At 41.9% G+C, this 20,937-nt stretch overlaps 1 protein-coding gene across 8 annotated transcripts in view; it reads left to right on the top strand.

Annotated features, from left to right (window-relative positions):
• Positions 1-20,937, top strand: part of MBNL3 (muscleblind like splicing regulator 3) — a 106,976-nt gene that overhangs the window by 55,992 nt on the left and 30,047 nt on the right. For all 8 annotated transcript variants that reach the window (XR_004622371.1, XM_034649245.1, XM_019803454.2 and 5 more), the window contains one exon: positions 19,610-19,774. Coding sequence is in view for 7 of the 8 variants with exons in the window: in XM_034649245.1 (XP_034505136.1) it covers positions 19,610-19,774 (165 nt within the window). In the remaining variant the exon portion in view is untranslated. The remainder of the gene's footprint in view (positions 1-19,609; positions 19,775-20,937) is intronic.

The raw sequence follows: 20,937 nt of genomic DNA, 5'->3' as shown, positions 1-20,937 counted from the left end.
CTCAGAGAAAAAGCCCATGCACTAACATGTTTAAATAAACTTAACTAGAGCCCTCAATAGCTAGAACTGAGTCCAAGTAATCGGCTTTTAAAAGAAATGGGAAAAATGATTTCAAGATGTGTTTTTGAAAAAGGTTCATGAGCTATACCTTGGAGTTTGTGTAGTCAGGCTCAATCTCTTATACCTTCTCCATCTTCCTCTCCTTTCTGCATGGTCATACCTGTTTTCCAGGACAGAAATTGTTGTGGGTGTAATCCTCAGTAATCAAGATATGATTCAGGTTTGGGCACCTAACTCTACTTCCAAGCACAGGAAAGGTGCCTGGAATATTTTAGAAAATTTAGAATATTTTAGAAAAATATCTCAATAAAGAAGGAAACTTTAATAATTTTCAGGATTTAGCAGCATTCAGCTGATGTCATTAGTATTTTACAATATCTGTAATTGTGACTTGCAGATGTTAATAAGCAACTGACAGCTAAACCAAAACTGAGACACTCTCATTTCTCCCTAGTTCTCAAGACCTCACTCTGGCGGCACAGGACATTTACTCCATCTTTGAAGTATTAGCGATAAAACATATTTAATCATATTTTACTTGTTGCTCCCCCAAATTTCCTATTCTATGCATAAGAAACCCTTAAGAAAAAATGACATTGCTTCCCAGTCAAAGACTATAGAGAAGAAGGGAAGGAAGGAAAGAAGGGAGGGAGGGAGGAATGAAGGAAGGGAGGGAGGGAGGGAAGGAGGAAGAAAGAAAATTCAGAGACACTTATTGAGAAAGGCTTTTCATTCAGCAATACTTCAGCTCCGTAATAATGTATTTGAAACAAAAATCAGAATGAAGGTGTAATGAATAAAATGACACACTAATGAAAAGGGGGTAATAGAGAAAGTAAGACTCCCCCAGAGAGAGAATGATTTGTGCCATTTTGATCACACATTTTCCATGTTCAACTCCTTGGCTTTCCTTGAAGCCAAAATGAAGAGCTGTGATGAATTCCAGCTCAGAGGAGTTTCCTTCTCCCGATCAAATGCGCTCCCTCTCCAGGGCACCATTACATGGAGCACCTCAGTCACCTTTGATTTCTACCCCGTGGTTTTTCTGTGGTTTCTAGCGCAATTTTGTCAAGTGCTAGAGCCCCTCATGCCTCTGCAGTCCCAGGAGAGAGATTTGCAAACTCCTCATGGGCAGGTTCCATGTCCTGTTCTTCCGTGTGCCTTCCACAGTCTCCAGCAGTCTTTTTTTTTTTACGAAGAGGTGCTTGTTAACCAGTGTACTTTCTGTTATCAGGCAGTGAGAACAATGCAGTTCAACCCATTCTCCTATTTACTGTGGTTGCCAGAAGGGCCCGAGCTACATGTAAGGCGCCACTGAAGTAATTAACTGGAGTCTAGAGTTTTGAAGTTTTTGGTAGAATTATTCCTATCATCCCACCTTCCCCATTACATTGTATCTCTCTTACTCTTTAGGCTTATGATAATGATCTCGCTGGCAGTGTATCTTTCTTGTAAGTGATTTCCAAGTCTTTGGGGGAAGAATGTAGTTGTATAACTAGTGAGGAAGTAAGGGGGCAAGGGAAGGGGCTAATTCTATGTCTGAATTGAGTATTTGCGGCTTATTAAGCTATCTGGTTTTCATTTAGATGTGTCCTTGTATTGCAGTCAGGCCGGTATTGGAAACTGGGGGCCTCAGTTGGAGATAGGCTTGCAAGGATACTCAGAAATAAACCAATTGCTGTTGAGACTACTCATCATACAGAAAGGGGAAAAATTACAAACACTTGACACCCCTTAGACCGGTGTTTATTTTCTTCCAGTGAAGAGGACGAAAAGTCTTGTCCGAGATGTACTGTTTCTTTACTGTATCGCTGCACGTACAACGGATGAACTTTGTATTCGGTGCTTGCTTTGAGGTTTGGGAATCTATCAATACCTCAGCTTTTGATTATCCATGCTGAAACACCATGGTCAGCATTGGGTTGTTTGCTTATTTGATGCGAAAAGTAGTCCCCTCCTTTTAGCTTTCTTCTTCCAGATGGCTTTTTTGGGAGGTGAGGAGAAGGGGTAATGCTCCCAAATGAGTGTGCTTTCTGCAGTAATTAAAGGTACTTATTTATTGGAGATCTGAGAAGAATTTACTAAAAAATCCTTTGTAGCTTAAACCTGGGTACCTAGCAAACATTTAGAGAAACACTCTGGGGAGGTTTGTAGAGCAAATGCAAGCAACATGTAATAAACACACAGCTCTTAATATACTCACCTTTAGAACTAATAGCACTACTTTGTAGGTAGAAAATGAATATGTTTTCTAAGAGCAATAGAATTTCAAGAAGCCCAATCCTTCTTCTCCATGACCTGGGCTGGCCTTTTTTTTTTAATCTTTTTTTTAGTTTTAAGTCATCTCTATACTTAGCGTGGGGCTCGAACTCAAAACCCCGAGATTAAGAGTCACATGCCCCACCGAGTGAGCCAGCCAGGCACCCCAGAACTGGCTTGCACATCATTACTGGGGTCAGAGATATGGGATTCAGATACCAAAATCCCTTCAGTCTGACCTTTTAGAAACTGAAATGCTTAATAAATAGCCAAATCCATTGTTAGATAGGACAGTATTCCCACAGAGCAGAACTTCTCAAGACTCTTGTTCGCACACTAGCAGCACCGACTTCACTGGGAACTTGTTAGAAATGTGAATTCTGAGGCCCCACCCCAGACCTGCTGGATCCGCAACTCTGGGGGTGGGCCTGACGGTGTTGGAAGATTCCAATGAATGCTGGGTTTGAGAACCACTGGTTCAGAGAATTCTCAGCACTCTGCATTGTTCCCTTAATGCTTCTGCCTTCCTTTCTGACCACTTTTTCCCCAACGACTTCAGACTTGGGTTCTTGTTTATATTTTGATCCTGCAGACAGAAAGCGGCATCTGTTCTAGAAGCCTTACGTATCTCTGGGAAACTTAACTCTGTTTCTCCCCTCGAGAAGCACCATGGGGCTTTTTAGCTAAGATAAGGCTCTGAGGCATACTGCCCCGAAGACAGCAGTTTAGTTCTGTTCAACCCAACACGTCTCAAAATTCTTTGACCACAGATCCCTCTATTTTGTGGAGCGCACGGAACCTTCTCATTGGTGTCTAAGTGCATGAAACCAAAAAGAAAAAGAAATTATTTTAATAATTTAGATTAGTGACTTTTTTTTGTACCCCCAAAGCTCTACTGTAGGTGTTGCTAGCAAGTGCGGGGACTTGCTTCTGTATATTATAAAGGACGTATATTGTAAGGGTAGGAAAGCTTTTCCTCCTGTCCCTCTAGGTTCTCTGGCTGGTGTAAGAATTAAATTGCTATCAGAAAGATTAACAGGACACAAACAAAAGTTAATAACATGTGTTCCTCCTGTGTACATGGGAGAGACCCAGGAAAAATGAGTCATTCACCACATGGCCCAAGCCATCACCTTACCTACCAGATTTAGCTAAAGACAAAAGATGACTAGGAAGAGCTCAATAAACAAGGGTATGATCCTTATGCAGATTTAAGATTCTGCCGGGTTAGAGTCGCCCTCCTCTTGGTACAGCCAGCAGGACACCTCACAAGTGGTGTGAAGCTCTGAAAACCTGTGTCTGCTGTTTCTTAAAAATAGTCGGCTTAAAATAATCAATATGCCAAAGACGCGTAATTTGGGGTGGCAAAATCTGCTCCCCTTCAATATGTGCCTCTATATATGCCTGCATGTAATGTACATATATAGTTACTAGTTCTTTACAATAGAAATAGACGTATCACATATTCAAACATGTTTCATGTTTATAGGACTCAATCTTGGCTTCTAAGAGATCAACTTATTGAGAGGAAAAATAAGAAAAATGAGAAATTAGCTCAAACATGGATAAACAAGTTTATAACAAGATTCAATTTTATTATTTATCAATTTATATAAATAATCAAAATCCCTTTCATCAGGTCGCCTGGGTGGCTCAGTCAGTTGGGCATCTATCTGCCTTTGGCTCAGGTCATGATCCCGGATAGAGCCCAGTGTCAGGTTCCCTGCTCAGCGGGGAGCCTGCTTCTCCCTCTCCTGCTCCCCCTGCTTCTGCTCTCGCTCTCTCTCTCTGCCAAATAAGTGGGTGAAATCTTTTAAAAAAATCCCTTTGATCAATTACTTGCTAGTATTATTAGGCACCATTACCATCTTCCCTTATTGTCTATTATTTGTTCTGCTTTATCCTCCTTACTTACCAGGAGAAAATGATTTGCCTGATTTCTTTTGATCATCTTAATATATGTCATAAATAAAATATGGCAGCAGTTGTGGCAATGTAAAAATTGAAAAAGTACCAACCAAAAAGTGTAATGCTCCAGATTTTTCATATAATAGAAATGACTTTGAGTGTTTCATTCATTAGGATTCTAGAGTGAATTTGTGTTCCGTGAGATCTTAAAGTAAGAAGACTGTGATGGTAGGAACGTGTCTCTTGACTGGAGAAACTGGTCTCCCAAGTAGGCTTATTGTCAGTTGAAAGAGAGCAATAACTGTTCTTGTTTCAGTTTTTTACAAGGATAAGATTAAAGCTGGGATCTTGTCTTTTTCCTCTGGTCTTTCACTTGCAGTGGGAACAGCAAGTATCCTTGGCTTTTTAACATTGTATATAAATTCCGACCTGGGGCACATGATCATTTCTAGTACTCACATAAGCAAGGATTACCCATATGGTAATGCAGTACCTTTTGTGGGGAAGTGAAATGCTAAAGCATAGTTCGCAATCTGTAGTATTCTTTGTACTGAATTCACAGTCACGATTTTAGTTCTGTTGTAAAGAACTAATAAAGAAAAATAACTGTAATATTTTTTACACTTTGTCCTGATTTTATTTCCAAAGCATACGAAATTGCATTTTCTTCCTTTATTCTCTCAAAGTGCCTGTGAGGTATACAGGGGCAGGAATTTTTCCTAGCCAACCTGATTACTGCAACTGGAAAATAATTTAGCCATAATCTAAAGATAATCAGAATCCAGGGCACTTAGATCTCAGTCTAGAACTCTTTCTGATAAAATACTGCTTTCATCTTAAAATTTAGATGTATTACTGCCTTGCCTAGGAGCAGATGCATTCGAAATCTAAAGTACGACTAGCCTGTGACCTGATTCCAAACAACTGGTTCGTGTCAACACTGGCTTTGCTATCCTTATTATCTTCCCTATCATACAGTCTTTTTAAAAAGATTTATTTATATGAGACAGAGAAAGAGAGTGTGAGAGCAGGGGGAGGGGCAGAAGGAGAGGGAGGGAGAGAGTCCCAAGCAGAGTTCCTGCTGAGTGTGGAGCCCGACGTGGGGCTCGATCCCATGACCCTGAGATCACCACCCATGAGATCACGAACTGATCCGAAACCAGGAGTCGGATGCTTAACCGACTAAACCACCCAGGCGTCCCTCTATCATACCGTCTTTAAAAGTACAAGTACATTTTTGGAGTCTGCATTGTTCAATTTTCTAGTCTCTTATTATAATATCCAGATTCCCTGGTGTCATCAGCAAATACCCGTAATTCTTTTCTTCTTAAAGCTGTGGAAAAGCCTAAATGATAAGTTGTATTGAATAGAATGCATATGTTCATATTATTGATGTGTTTACCTGGTGCATCTAAATACTGATTTGTACTTTGAAGTCTTTAGTATTCCTTTGTGAATAATGTACTTAACCCAAAATATGCTGGCAATATAGAGAAGAAATAAACATAGCTCTTGTTCAGGGGCTACAGCTGGAGTGCGGAAAAAGTCAAACCTTAGTTCCCAGGTCTACACATCATCACCCCGCTCTGCGCTGTCAGAGTATAGACACGCCCTAGTCATTCAAGTCAAATCCCCCACTGAAACTGAGCTTTCGGTGGCCCACACTTGTGTGAGGTGGTGTGTGTTGCGTCTGTGAAATATCATTTGCCTGGACTTTCAGTGGAATGAAATGTTTCCAAAGAACACTTAGGTACTGCTTTTCGATAAGGTTGCTCTTTGTTTTCGGAGATTGTCATGGTTCGGAGATTTTCTCTGCTTTGGGATAGCGTGGAACCTCTGGCCCTGAGACGTTTGCGGTCTGAGTAAGCCTGCTTCTGAAGAGCAGTAATGTGCTTCTCAAAGATTCTTCTTATAAGGTGGTAACAATAGTCACAAAATGCACACCAGCAATTCTTTCACTGAGCCCACCTCCTTCCTTTCGGTGTCCGTGGGGTTTCTGCTGGACTGTTGCTCTTGTGGGCCATGGTCATGTGTGCTGAAACTCCCTTACCCCAACCCCTGATAATCTGGCACTGCTCTCCCCCAAACCAGCTGGCAAAAATTCTATCATGCCAACCTTTACTAAAAAGCTGTGCTAAGAGAGGACGTGTTTGTACTAATTGTTCTGCTTCGGGAAGGACGAAGGACTTAATAATGCATATAAAGCACTCTGAATGGTGCCCAGTGCCTGGCAAATACACAATAGAGTTAGCTGGGATTACTCAGGTGAACATTCGGTGACCTTCTCTTACTCGTTTGCAAGTCGCTCGAGATCCCTAGGTGCTTAAGAGAACATCCCACTGCCATACGTTTAGCTATTAAATCATTTCGGGGCACACCTAACAGCCAGTTGATGTGCGATCTCTGGTACAATCTTCAAGAGAAAATAGTGGCCCGGGCAGCAGAAGTGTTTGAACTAGCTCATTCCTCCGTGTGACACGTGCTGAAGGATTGCACAGGCTAACGTGCTGGTTAAGAATGTGAGCTCCCGACCCAGTGCCCCTCGGTTCAAATGCTCGTTCTGCTCCGTTTGTTCTGTCACTTTGTGGGTGTTTCTTCACCTCACTGTGCCTCAATTCCTTGGTAAAACACTGACCCAGCTTTATTGTGAAAATCACGCGAGGCAACGCACGGAAAGCACTTTGAACAGTGTCCGGCACATGGCAAATACACAGTCAAGGCAGCTGTCATATTCAGGTGGAAGTGCTGGTGAAAAAAATGCAAACCAGACCACACGGTGTTCTGTAAATCCCCCAAATGGGTTTTGTCACTATGACAGCTTTCAAGATATTAATGGAAAATATAATTTTACAGGCCCTCAACCTGGTCTCCAAATGTGTGTCATTAATTGTCACACGCTGAGTAATATGTGCTAAAACCAGAGATACAATTATTCCCCAGCACCCTCATAAATGGTCGGAATCCGTTCACATCCGAAGGATCATTTGACCTTCTGTACCAGCCTCTAGTCTATAAAGTCGATGTAAAACCTAAAACAAAATAAAGCCGATGACACGCTCCACTTAGCTTTAGTAGAAAAGCAAGTGTAAAAGATTGGCAGACTGATGTTTTATACTATCTACTTCATTTCACTGTATCATTTTTTTCTGAAATATTTTTCTCGAACGGATTCGATTTACCTGATAAGAGAGACACAACCTGGACTTTTTTTTTTTTTTTCAGAAAGTCACATTTTCTGAAGTGTTCTAATTTTATTCTGATTTTCAGGGAAGGCACCATGAAGCTAGAGTAGATCTGTTTTCTTCTATTTTTCCCTTCCTCAAATAAGGATTCCAGGAATTAAGAGGCACCGGTTAGACTCTCACCATGATTCTAGAAACCTTCTTGTGCTTAATATAGAGGGTACCCAATAACTCTTGTTCCAGCTGGTTAAACTGACTTGGGGAGTACAATTAATAGATTTTAAAACTAACTTGTGCTGTTCTTTGCTTTGTTTTATTTTTTTCCCTGTTTTAGATCTGGAGATAGGCATTCTTTGGCAGACGTCATATTTCAACTTCTCCTCTGTAAGGATTATGAGACATTTACGGTTGAGGGATTGATTTATTTTAAAACATAAAACCTCCACTTATCATTTTATCTTCTTTAAACTAACCCCATTTCTAGTTACATTGTTTGTGGATGGCCTTGTTTGGTTCTTTAAATACTAGGAACAGTTTCATCATCATCAAATATTAACTGCTCACTGAGAGCAGGTGAGCTTGACAAGGTTCCTGTATTTACTAAGAGCAACTCATTTTAAAACATATATTTTTAAAAAAGTGATCTCTGTCGTTTCATCTGGAACTCTCTCAATTCTCTTCACATCTCTGAAACACATTTCAGATGAAGCTTAATATACTTGGTAGATACTCAGGCGACACAGAGTAGATCTTTATTTTGAAAAGATAAAACATTTGTATCAACAAAAAAATTACTTCCTTTAAAAAGGCCACTTTCTTTAAATATACGATGCGTTTGGAGTTTGGAGTTTTCTTTGGGGATTTGTCTGATACTCTAAAATATCTACAGTTTTAATAAGAAGTTAGCCCAGAGTTTTCATTAAGACTCTTGGTGATAAAAATATATTTCCATTAACAAAATGTGAGCTTCGTCCCTGCCTCAAAGCATTTGAATGACAGTGGATACCACTAAGACTTTCTGCTTGGAAATTGCATATTCCAATTGGTCGGGTGGCTGGGTAGGCATGTAAGGAAAATGCTTATTTCAAGTGGATACATTTGGCCTCCATTTGGGGTTTGAAACAGGATTTCACAATTGTGAATTTAGCAAGACCCTGCGAACAACCATTTTGATACCATGCTTTAAAATTTCTTTATCCAAAAAAGGCCTTAGGTTTAGCAAAAGAGGGACTGATTGTCATCTTTGTGCCTCTAATTTCAAAATGCAAAGGTAAATCAATAACTATACCTGCCCTTTGAATAACCTCTGGGAGGAGGGATCCGAGGCTGCCTATAGAAATGTAATTATTTAATGTATTCTCAGTGGCAGGCATACTGAGCCCTGCAAAGATCAATTGTTTAAATCCGAACACGATAATCAGTGCCTTTCCCACCTTATACTCTCCATACACGTTTGCAAGCTATTTGAAGCTTTCTTTGAAACTTTCTTTTTACTCAGAGACAGGAAACTTAATTTTGCCAAGTGGCAACCCCAAGGTTTAAGTCAAGTGCAAAACCGAGACCCTTAGGAATCGAGGGGATTGCCAACTACCTCCTTATTTCCCAAGTTTTAGTGCAGTTTAAACTCACTTGAGACCCTTGAGTTTTAAGTCATGGAAATGCTAAGGTAAGTGGCAGATGGTTTTAAGGGACAGGAGTCACAGTGTAGGGAAAGCCCATTAGAGAAGTCCTGAAGTTGTTCCAGACGTTGCCTGGCTGAAGCATTCAAAGAAGAGAAGAAAGCTGGGGAGATGATTGCGGGATCTTTCTTTGTAGCAATCGTAGGGCCGATCCCGGATAGGCAAAAATGCTCCGTGTCATTTCCATGGAACATCCAGTTCTTGGGTTTCACTGTATTTTCCTAGTTAGGAGGAGAGAAACAGAAATTAAAAGTATGAAGGAAAAACTAACTTGACCTACCAGATGCCATGGGGCTTGGTTCGAGCTTCAGTAGGAGGAAGTATTAGATCAGCATTTTTCCATAAGGACAGTCTAATGAGATACTGGTAAAAGGGGTTTTATGGGGGCACCTGGGTGGCACAGTTGTTAAGCGTCTGCCTTCGGCTCAGGGTGTGATCCCGGCGTTCTGGGATCGAGCCCCACATCAGGCTCCTCTGCTAGGAGCCTGCTTCTTCCTCTCCCACTCCCCCTGCTTGTGTTCCCTCTCTCTCTGGCTGTCTCTATCTCTGTCGAATAAATAAATAATTTTTTAAAAAAGGGGGTTTTATGAAGAAAAGAGGGACGGCTTCTGTGATTCAGCTGTGTTGGGATACCAGGTTTCTTTACTGTAGGACATAGATGAGAGAGATCCTTTGATACACTCTGGTGTATGGTCAGGCTCTGCGAGGGGAATGTAGTATGCCATTCTTACAAGAATTTCCCCAGGAAACTGGGCTTTTGAGGCTCCCTTCTTGGGAGCAGTGGTCTATGGTACACACTCCAACAAATGCTTTCCAGCTTTACTCTGCGTTTCCATCCCTTGTTGTCTGTAAACATGTGAACTTCCCCGGTGTGGTACTCTTTCATTCTTTCTGCCCTTACCCATTCTGAGTCCTTGATAATTCCAACAAAGGCATCTGCATCCTTTCTTTGAATGTTTAAGATGGATTTGCTTTTATTCTTTTAATTCCTCCATTTAAAAATGCAGAAGTCATCTATTACATTCTTGCTTCTGTTGCACTCACGTGGTATCAGTGTTTTGGTGTGCACCGCGCCATTAAAATCATCCTTATTTCACAACAGCTTGTTAATAAAGTCATAAGAAAAATATGAAAAAACTGAAATGAAGTTTGGTTTTGAAATTTGGGGGTCAAAAGTCAGTCAGATGAGCAATCGCTTGCCGAGCTTTGCTCTGGGCCAAGCACCAGCTACTGTGCTGGGACTAGAACATGCCTAGAACGTGGCTTCTGCCCTCCGAGAGGGCAGATGAGAGAATGCTCCCTACACCAGGGATCGTTGCGTACTTACGAGGAACAGCAGTACTCAAAGTGTGGTCCAAGGACCCTAGAGCGTCACTAACACCCCGTCTGGGGTCTGATTGAATTAAGACCTCATCTGCTGTTTTCACTGTCCTTCTCTCAGGAGTGGAGTTTTCCAGAGACTGCATGATAGGTGACGTTGCAACAATTGAATGCAAAAGCAAGCATGAGAGGAGTCTGCATGCCTAAGGACTTAAAAAAAATGTTCAGGACCATGTCTAGTAACGGATTCCTATATGTTCACAATCACCACTTTTGTGACCTGCATATTCTGCTACGTGGGGTATTATGGATTGCCAGTTTTCCTGAATATATGATTTCGTTCATTAGAACTAACCATTCCCCTTTACTTCTCCCTCTCTTTTAATATGAGTAATCAAGAGCTGACTGAAAAAGACATCTATGCAAATAATGGCTATTCGTGCCATTTTTTGCATGTTTTGAATATGTATCCGCATAGATCTTATGTGTGCCTGTGGAAACATGATGCTTCAGCCGTCATTTTCCTCGGCTTTAATGGATGACTTTTCCGTGAATTTGAGTATTCCATAGACGAGGCTGAAGGAAAAAAAAAAGTTAACCTACCCTCCTCACCCCTCCCACACACAAATAAAACCTTCAAAACACAAAAGCCTCATCTTCCTGTAATATTTACTATGTTCCAAAAATGTGTATAAATTCGGAGTCAGGAGTTAGGCGTGGTGGTCACTGGCCATGGCCCTCTTCGTCCCACCTCAAGGAGGAGCCCCGGGCAGGCACAAAGTCATTTGAATATACGATTGCGCCACTGTGGGTGGGAAAGTAGAGTGGCTGACGGGTAGGGAGCTGTGTGAAGCTTTTGGTGGGAGGAGCCATGGATTAAAAAATTGCTTTCTCCAACAGCCAACTTCTTTAAATTCCTTGCAGCTGGTCAGGTAAGCTGGGGCTGAAAGTGCCTTCTGCTTTGCTTGGGGTAATTGAAGGCCCTCGTAGAGGCTGGGTGGATTCCATGGAGGGAAATCCTTTTGTCCTTAAGGTAAAGGGAGTCAAATGGCTTTTGTGGATTTGACTCAAATTAGTTAAACTCACGAGGGTAGAGGAATGAATAGGGAGAGGGTTGCCAGGTGATATGTTAAATGGAGAGCATACCTATACTAAAACATTGTTCATTGCTTGCCTGAAATTCCAGTTTGATTGGGAGTTCTGTATTTCCACTTGATAAATTTGGCAACCCTGGATGGGGTTCCGGGCAGAAGCCCTAGCCAGGAAGAAAGGGAGCAAGCGGCTGGAGGCCTCTTTGTCCTGGGTTTGTATCACTACAGTAGGTCACTAGGTGGGGTGTCTAAGAAAAGGGAGGAGAAGGAACCCGAAGAACCCAACATTTGACTATGGGCTGAGAGCAAGACACCCCTTTACGTTGTTTCATGACAAAGCCTATGTCGCTTGCTTTTATGTGTATTTATTTTATTTTTTGGCGTCGCAAATTGAATGCCATTATGTTTTCCTTCCTGTTTTCTGTATTTTAGTGACATTTTATGTTGGCAGCCATCAAACTGCTCTAGAGACAGCCTCCATGAATACTTTTGGTAACTAGGTGCCGATGTGCTTTCATTGTCTTTGGTGTTAACTGGATTCTGGTTAGCTGTGTTGTAAACAGGGAGGGCGTTCTTGACGAGCTTATTATTGAACAGATGCTCGGTTACTATTTTTCCGAGCATGACTGAGGGTATTCGATTAAGACCACTGCGGGNTTAAGCTCATGGTTATTTGAAAGCAAATGTTTAATGTGAATGCAGCCGAATGGGGGGGGTGGGTCTTGAAGTATAGCGGGGACATTTTTCTTGTAAGAAGCTCGCCTATGCAATAAAGACCCACAAGAAGGCCCCACCTGACGCGATTGACCTAAAGCCATATTCTGCCTCTATTCTACCTCTCAGTAGCTTCAGGGGTTTTGACTTGAAGGGTGTTCAGAGAATTGTGGGTTGGGGCGAGCAGCTGGTGAAGGCAGTGTACTGGAAGCCACCCCTGGAAATGCAGTGTTCCCATTGAGTGGACTCGGGTGCTGATTACCTATGAAGCTGCCGCAGGCTCCTTTATTCGGCTGTGTGGGGCCGTATGGCCTGGGGGTTCTTGTGGCTACAGACCCCTGGAATCAGACCAGGGTTTGTGTCTGTGTGCCTTATGGATTCCTGATACTTCTGGCTTAGTTATCCTGAATTACCAGGATTTTTCAGCCGTCATGGCCACATACACCTCAGAGTATATATTCATTTAAAAAAGAAGAAGAAGAAGAAGGTATGAATTAGCTGTTTTCTAGACCTGAATAAAAACCAGTCATTTGGGACAGACAGCCAGGAACAGCCTTATTCATAAGTTGGCTATTGTTCTCTTGTTGGAGGAAGAGGAAAGAACTTAATGGAAGGAAACAGCCAGAGAAGCAAGTAGGCTTCTTTTTTTTTTAAGATTTATTTATTTATTTGTTTGAGAGACAGAGTGAGCAAGCCAACGAGAGAGAGAGAGAGAGAGAGAGAGAGAGCAAGAGCACACACAAGCTGGGGGAGGGGCAGAGGGAGAGGGATAAGCAGACTCCCCACTGAGCAGGAAGCCCGACATGGGGCCCGGTCCCAGGACCCCGGGATCATGACCAGAGCTGAAGGCGGATGCTTCACCGACTGAGCCACCGAGGAGCCCCAGCCAGTAGGCTCCTAAGGCAGACTTAGTATTACTCCCTATAAAATCATTCTCACAAACTTTATTCATTCACTCAGCAAACTTATGGAGTGAACACTCTTCTCCAGGCACAGAAACATCCCTGGAGGTTCAGAGATGAGAAAGATAGAGTCCTGCCTTTGGATAAGCTCAAAGTCTAGTGGGGAGATAGGCATGCAAACAATTTATCGATGTGCACAGTGATAAGTGCTGGGATAAACCTGAGTGCAAGGCGCAGGTGGAGGCACAGAAGAGGGGGAGGTAAATGAGAGTGGGGGTGGGGAGAGGAGTCCCGGCAACTCTTTACAGGGAAAGAGTCATTTGAACTGAAAATCCGCATTGGGGAGTGTGAGCCTGGGAACTTGGCTTCTGTCCTTACTGAGCTGCTTGAGAATTAGCACCAAGTCCTCTCACTTCCTTGGTCTTTACTTTCTCAGGAAGATAAAGGCACACGAGATGTTCCTTAAAATCCGGTTCAGCCCTAAATGTTACAAGCTGGTAATCAAGCTATCTTAGTGGACTGTTCCAGAACAAATCATCATTGTTGAGCCCTACTCCCTTCATCTTTTTGGAGGTCACCATTTGAAAGCTGTCTTGAGGCAGATAGGCAAGAAAATTCTTCTGCCCTCCTCCCAGCTTCTGACGTGAATTCAGACTTGGTGTCTGGTTTGCGCCAAAGTCATTGCCCAGTGTGTGCGTAAATGGGATGTCAAGGAAGCAGTTCAGTACCATAAGGAAATGAGATGCAGAGCTGACTGAGGGGGTGGGGGGGTGCGTGGCTGGCCCTCTCCATGGGGGCGTATGTTCAGCCTCGTTAATCTTGCCTTCAGTATTTTCAGGAAATGGTTTATTAAAGACTTTAAAAAAAAGATTTCTTGTCTGCATCCCAAATTTAAATTACAAGTTGTATGTAAGATTTAAGGATGCTCTTTATGCATATTTATCAATGTTCATAGATGGTATAATGTTGGAGGAGAAAATGATGCAGATTATATCATTTTTTAGAAAGAACCCTAAGAAGAAGAAAGTGGAAAATTATCCATTAGTATGCTGACATCTGGCTAATACTCCGTTTATGTTGATGTCCCCTCACTTTTAGCTCCTTTAGATTGTTCCTAGCCTTTAAATAGGTCTTGGTGGTAGGAACCAGGCAACCTCAGATGTGTGATTTGTAATTCTCGAATAGCTGTGACTTCCTCTGAGCAGCCGTGTCTATGCATGTAAGTATGTGTCAGTGGGGGCACTGTGATCAATAAGATTTTTCATTTAACACACGATCATTAAAATGAAATAACATAATTTGTTTCATAGAACAAATCATCTGTTCGTTGCCTTTATTTAACATTTCACTTTAACTCTTGGTCGCCTAGCAGAGCTGTGAGGTGTCTTTGAAAAGGTAACCCAGTTATCATTGTATTTGAGGGGAGGGGTTCCCCCCTCCACCCCCCTCCCCGTAAATCCAAATGTATTTGAAGAAGCCAGTCATTCTGCAAACAGCTGTTTCTGTTAAGATACTGTGACTGACAAAGGGTAATTTTCAGCTTCCTAGGGTCCTTTTCTTATTCTGATGTATGGTAGAGCTTTCTCTTAGAAACATAAAAAAGTACATTTCACAGGGTTTTTCTACCACCAAGTGCATGGGAAATCTTGGATCTGACAGACTCACTCTCATAACTCCCAAGACTTAGGTGGGATTTGAATCTCTACAATGCTACTTTTCTCTCTTCGTCAAAGGCTTTGTACTCATTTGTCAAAAGCCTGAAGGTAGGAAAAAGGAAATAGATTGAATTGTGGAGGTTTTACAAATGCTCGGCAACTTTTTCCTTTGTCTGTCATCAACTTTTTGATGCAGATGTATTTCAGAAGTTTCATTGACCATTTTTCTCCCCCTGCTGCTTTTTGGGTGCAATTTCAAAGCGAGTAGATGGGAAGGGGGAACTGGAAGATTCATGGGTGGAGTGGCTCTTATTTCAGCCAAGAACCACTTTGCTATTGAATCACTTTGCTATTTTCTTAACTCAAGAACATAGTGAAAGGCTAGATGAGAATGATTTGTTTTTAAGGCCAAAGGAAATGGAAAAGAAGTGAAATCGAGGCAAGCATACATGAACTTGCATGCTAATCTTTGTGATGCTTTTTAAATTTTCCATGTATATGTAGGGGAAGCAGGGAGAGAGTTCTTTCTTTTTTTTTAAAGATTTATTTATTTTAGAGAGAGTGAGAGAGAGTGTGGAGTGGGGGAGGGGGAGAGGGAGAGAGAGAGAATCGAAGCAGACTCCCTGCTGAGCGTGGAGCCTGATGTGGGGCTGAAACCCACGAGCCCAGGAGCCCGAGACCAGGACCAGAGCTGATTCCAAGAGTTGGAAGCTTAACAGACTTGCCCCCCAGCCACCCCATAGAGAGTCCTTTGTCTTGACTAGCCTTAGCTGCTGTGTCCCGGGTAGAGCCAGCTCTGCTGGTGGTTGGCAACGTCAAAGGTACAAGGCTTGTAGAGTCCTTTATGACATGGTCCACTGAGCGCATGGCAACTCGGAACGTGTGCGTCTAGAAGGAGGACTTGGGACACCTTTGACGTGGCTTGGGAAACGTGAGGGGTGATTTTTTTTTTTTCAGACCAAGATAGTCTCTGGGCTGTTACAGAACCAGTGTGATAGGATATCTTGTGACCCATTCAAAATGCTTAGCTGGTCTAAAGAAAACACTGGGACCTTTCTAGTCATTCGTTTTCCAAAGGCCAAGAACAATGGGTGATTACATACTGTGCTGGGCAATCCCTCCCCTGCCTCCACCCCAGCCCATCCCCACCTGTTTACCAAAGCCTCGATCCCCTACAAGGACCAAAAGCAAATGTCAGCAAATGTCAAAAACAGTTTATCCCCCCCACTCTAAACTCCAGTTAAAGTGTTTTGGCCTATGATTAAGTTCGGGCCTCTTGAAGAATGAATACTTTACAGAAGAGATTTGTTATCACCGAGTGCTGTGCATATAAATATGTTATCCTGAGTTCCAAAGTCATTTTGAAAACTTAAGAGCCTTTTGAAATATTGTGTTCCACAGATAGCATCGATATTACATTATTTGGTCTCGTCATCTATTGTTTGGATAGAAAAATGCAGATTTTTTTGTCTTTTATGAGTGTTCTTTAACATAAGCTGCAGTCTCTGGTAAGGTAGTATTGGTCTGCATTTGCATTATTATAGAATTAAATTATGGATTCTGTCGTTCAAAAGAGAATGCTTTATAAATCAAGTAAAATCTCATAACTAAGAAGAGTAAGTTGTTTTTAAGTCTTATGGGGCCTCATATTCCATACTTTAGTTTTACAGCCTAACTTGATGTAATTATCAAAGTGTAATTCTCTTTTCTTTTTCTATTTCTGTGTACTGTTTTTGCTTTGTACAAATGTCATTAGTTTTCCAAGACAAAGCTTAAGGAAAGTTATTATATGTAAAGGACAGTAATATAAAAGCACAAAGGCAGGCTGTAATTCTTTATCTCTAGATTGGCAGGAAATGTGCCAAATACACCGTGTTCTTACCCTCCCTTGCTTCCTCCCCCCCTCACTGATTGCATTCAATGTAAATGATGTTAAAACTCTAAATTGTAACAATGGTAAAAACTCTAATGTATTCCTTTTCTTTTTATTGTTTAAACTGATCTATTGTTTGGAACTCCTGAATATAAGAGACAGCCCTCATTATAAAGCTTTTTTGGAAGGGGTTACAAACTGTGTTCTGTGTAAACGTCTGTGGTTGTGTTTGCCTCTCGTCTGGAAAAGCTATCAAGGTGGGTTTGCAGTCCCTAAGGCAATCCTGCTCAGCAGGTGCCTTCTTTCTTTTTCCACTGCTGCTCTGTAACTGTCCCAAAGCAGGGAATCTTAGCAATGGCCCTAAATGTGGACGGCGCAGGAAGAGGAAAAATCGTCTGCGGAGAAGGAAGGTCAGGAGTAAGTTATTTAGACCCGGTTAGGGGGCAGGATCTCTAAATGCAGCTGCACTTGGTGATGAAAAGCACTGAAATTCCAAAGAGGGAGCAGAGGCAGAGACAGAGATTTACGACCTGAGCCAGTGCAGTGATAGATGAAACTTTACAAGAACTTCATTTCTCCAGGGAAGAGAGATTCGAGAGGAGAGCAGAGGATTTCGGACTGAACCTTGGGGAAATCTTAATGTTAGGGTGTGGGAGGAGGAAGAGAAACCCCCCAGTATAAACTAGCATGCTTGGCAGTGGAAGCCACCAAGCATCACTGCTTCCCGTGCGGCTGGTAATTCCGAGCCGGAGAACTTCCGTTACACTGGGTGGAGGGTGGAGAATCTAGGAAAGAAAATCCTCGCGACTTTGCTTTGGTGCAGGGAGTGGTAGGTGTAAAATGAAGCTTATGTTTTCTCATAGGGGGCACATGGGGGGGGGACCGTCCATTATTGTGTTTTTGAGCACATAGAAGGATTTCCTGACAGTCCTTTTTTTTTTTTTAATTCTTGCACCATCTTTGGTACAAAATGGTGATTTTGTTAAAGCACAGGGACAAGACCCGGTCAGAAACAGCTGCTGCCCCAGGTTGTGAGGGGTGGCTGATTATATACTTGGCAGTTGGGGGTAAGGAAAAAAGGAGGTTTTTTAAAAAAAAAAAACTTTCGTACAGTCCTTTTATGTGCTAAAATGATGTAGCTGTTCCCAAGCTACTTTTATGCAATCGGAACTATTGGGTTAATACCATTCTCAACTCTTCCTACCAATAAATTCTTCCTTTTCCAGGATATGCAGAGGAATGTAAAGGTATGTTGGAAGTAAGATATGATTTGATTTTCTCAATCATTTAATTCGATTAAAATTCAGTGAATCATCAGGAGAAACGAAGGGACAAAACTGACAGAAAAAAAATAGTGGCTCCTTTGATTTCTCGAACTATGTTCTAAGTTATACTCAGCTTCTTGCCGTGCATCTGGACTTGTGTTGAATGTAGCTCTATAAAGTTTTGAAGGACACACCTTGATTCGCAGTGAAATGATAGGAATGCTTTGACGACAGGATAACTCAGTGTGGAGGAGTGATTGCAGAAACGGTTTAGCCATCTGAAGTAAGGGAAATTCGCAGCATCTGTTAAAAACGCTTGATGAACTAATCCATTTCTCCGGCGGATTCAGGTGGCCTAGCAGCTTATACTCTTGGGTACTCCCCCCCAAAAAGGCTGCTTTTTTTCCCCCACCCCTCTTTCCAATAAGCTCATGCACTGGGAAGAGTTTCAGCATCGGTGGGAAAAAGAATTGCTTGCAGTTGTGCTTGTCTGAAAGGGTTATGGGGGGCCTGGTCATACAAACGAGAGATTCAGTAGCCTCTTTGTACAGTGCCCACGAGTTAAACAAACGCAACAACAGGTCACATTTGACACTGAGATAAATCTCTGTCCAGTGACATCCTTTGGTACCACATAGTAGACACGGTAATTAGCAGCCATGTCAGCATTTAGGCAACACCAAAGGCATATTTGATTGCCCCAGACTGACATAGGATCCTGTCTGGAAGTGCGTAAGCCATCAATAAAACATTGAAAGAGTCGAGACTCCAAAATACACTTCGGTCTCAATTATCCAAGTGATGTAGGGCCATTGCCTCTGGAACCTAAAGGACAACATGACTGCCGGGTATAAAGATTTATTCTCTTATTGATAAACAGAACATCAGGCGATTTCAGGATGTTTCTCACGTTATATGGATTCAGGAAAAAGAACTTTAAAATTGTCCAGAAAAATGGATCTAAAATTTATCAGGTATATTTACGTGTATATAGTTGCCTAACATTTTCCCCCAATTTCCTTGATTGTTTCTATATGCAGATCCAAATCCTGAATCTTATTTAACATGCATGATTTTACATCTCATGTTAGGAAATTTTTTTAAAAATCTGTAATGTTATGAGGTATCATGGTATTCCCAATATTTCATGTTTTTTTAAAGATTTGTTTATTTATTGAGAAAGAGAGAGAGAGAGACGGTGGGGGGTGGGTGGAGAGAAAGGGAGAGAAAGAATCTCAAGCAGACTCCCTGCTGGGAGCAGAGCCTGCCCTGGGCTCGATCCCACAGCCCCAAGATCACGACCTGAGCGGAAACCAAGAGTTGGGCGCTTAACCAACTGCGCCACCCAGGCGCCCCCTAATAGTTTATGTTTTAAACGTAATTTGATGCATATCAAAGTAGGGCAGAGCAGGTGGCTAAGGGAATGAGTTCTGGAATCAGACCAACTGGGTTTTAGTTCGGGTTTTGTCACTTTATAGCAGCGCAATTTTCTCTTAGTCTCGGCTTCCTCATCTGGAAGGTGAAGATTATAAGGGTATCGATCTCAGAGGGTTGGTCCAAAGACTAAACACGTTCATTCCAGTTCGTGCAAAGTGCTTAGTGCAGCACTCCGCGCATGCATGGAACTGGACAAACTTTTGTTACTTTGTTACCAGATTTTTCGAAATACCAGTGTGCATTCATCTAATTCTTCATTTTCAGGGTCGGTGCGCTAGAGAGAACTGCAAGTACCTTCACCCTCCGCCACACTTAAAAACTCAGCTGGAAATTAATGGGCGCAACAATCTGATTCAACAAAAGAGTGCCGCAGCCATGTTCGCCCAGCAAATGCAGTTCATGCTCCAGAATGCTCACATGTCATCACTTGTAAGTCACCGCTATTGAAAATCTGCATATGTGTGTCCTTTTTTTTTTTTTTTTTTTTAAAGAATATAGATCTATGTCGGAATCCCCTTGCCGGGCTTTCGGGAACTCAGTTACAGAAGGATGTAGGATGCCAGCTAATGTGTTAATTGACGCTACGAAGCTGTTATGCTTCTGAGGGGAGCATTTGGGTGTGTTGGGTTCAACACCTGGGTTGCATTTACCATGAATTGAGTTTATAGAAAAATATTAATTAAAGGAGCAGGGGCATTTAAAGATGAGGAGGAGGTCTGATTGTTATTACAGTAAACCGTTGAATTCTAGGATATTAATCCAAACAAATTTCCTCGCTCTTTTATGGTGGTTTTGTTACTTTTTAATAGGCTTTTTATTTTGAAATGATTATACCTTGAAGTAAAGTTGCAAAGACAGTATGGAGAGTTCCCATATTACCCCTCACCCGGTTTCTCCCCCCCCCCACCCCGGTTAATTTCTTATGGCATATTTGTCAAAATGAAGAAACTGACATTATGCACATTGCTATTAATTAAACTCCAGATTTTATTCAGAGTTCATTAGCTGCCCATTAGGGTCGTCTTGCTGTTCCAGTGTTGAATCCACGGTACCACAGTGCATTTATTTGACTCCTGTCTTCCTTTCTCAGTCTTTCCCTGTTTCCCATGACCTTGACATTCTTGAGGAATCCTGGCCAGGTATTTGATGGTGGCTTAACTTAACCCAGCCACAGAGTTTCCCTTTGCAGGAATTAAAAAGATTATGCTGCCATTTTAGACCAGCGTCTGGTATTTTTATAGATCAATGAGTTGAAATGGATCCTTTAAAAAGTAATTTTGTCCTATTGAGAATTCATCTTGTCCTGATACCTTATAATATAAAGTTGCAGTTTAGCCTTAGACCTTTCGTTATCTAGATACCAGTTGGAAAGGGGTATGTTGTCTTCATCTGTTACCCATTTGGTCAGTGACTATGTAATAAACTCGCTGAAAGCTAAGGACCATATAGCTTTTCAGCTATGTAGTATGTAGATGGATACAATGAAAGTGTGCTCTCAGCAAATCCTCTCTCATTATAAAATTGATTCTCAGAATTCAAGGAAATCAGTGTGGACAGGGCAACCCCTTCACTGGTATATCTTTATAGTTAGT

Source organism: Ailuropoda melanoleuca, chromosome X (genome assembly GCF_002007445.2).
Source record: "Ailuropoda melanoleuca isolate Jingjing chromosome X, ASM200744v2, whole genome shotgun sequence".
Taxonomy (NCBI): Eukaryota; Metazoa; Chordata; class Mammalia; order Carnivora; family Ursidae; genus Ailuropoda; species Ailuropoda melanoleuca.
This window is presented reverse-complemented; position numbering and strand designations above follow the sequence as displayed.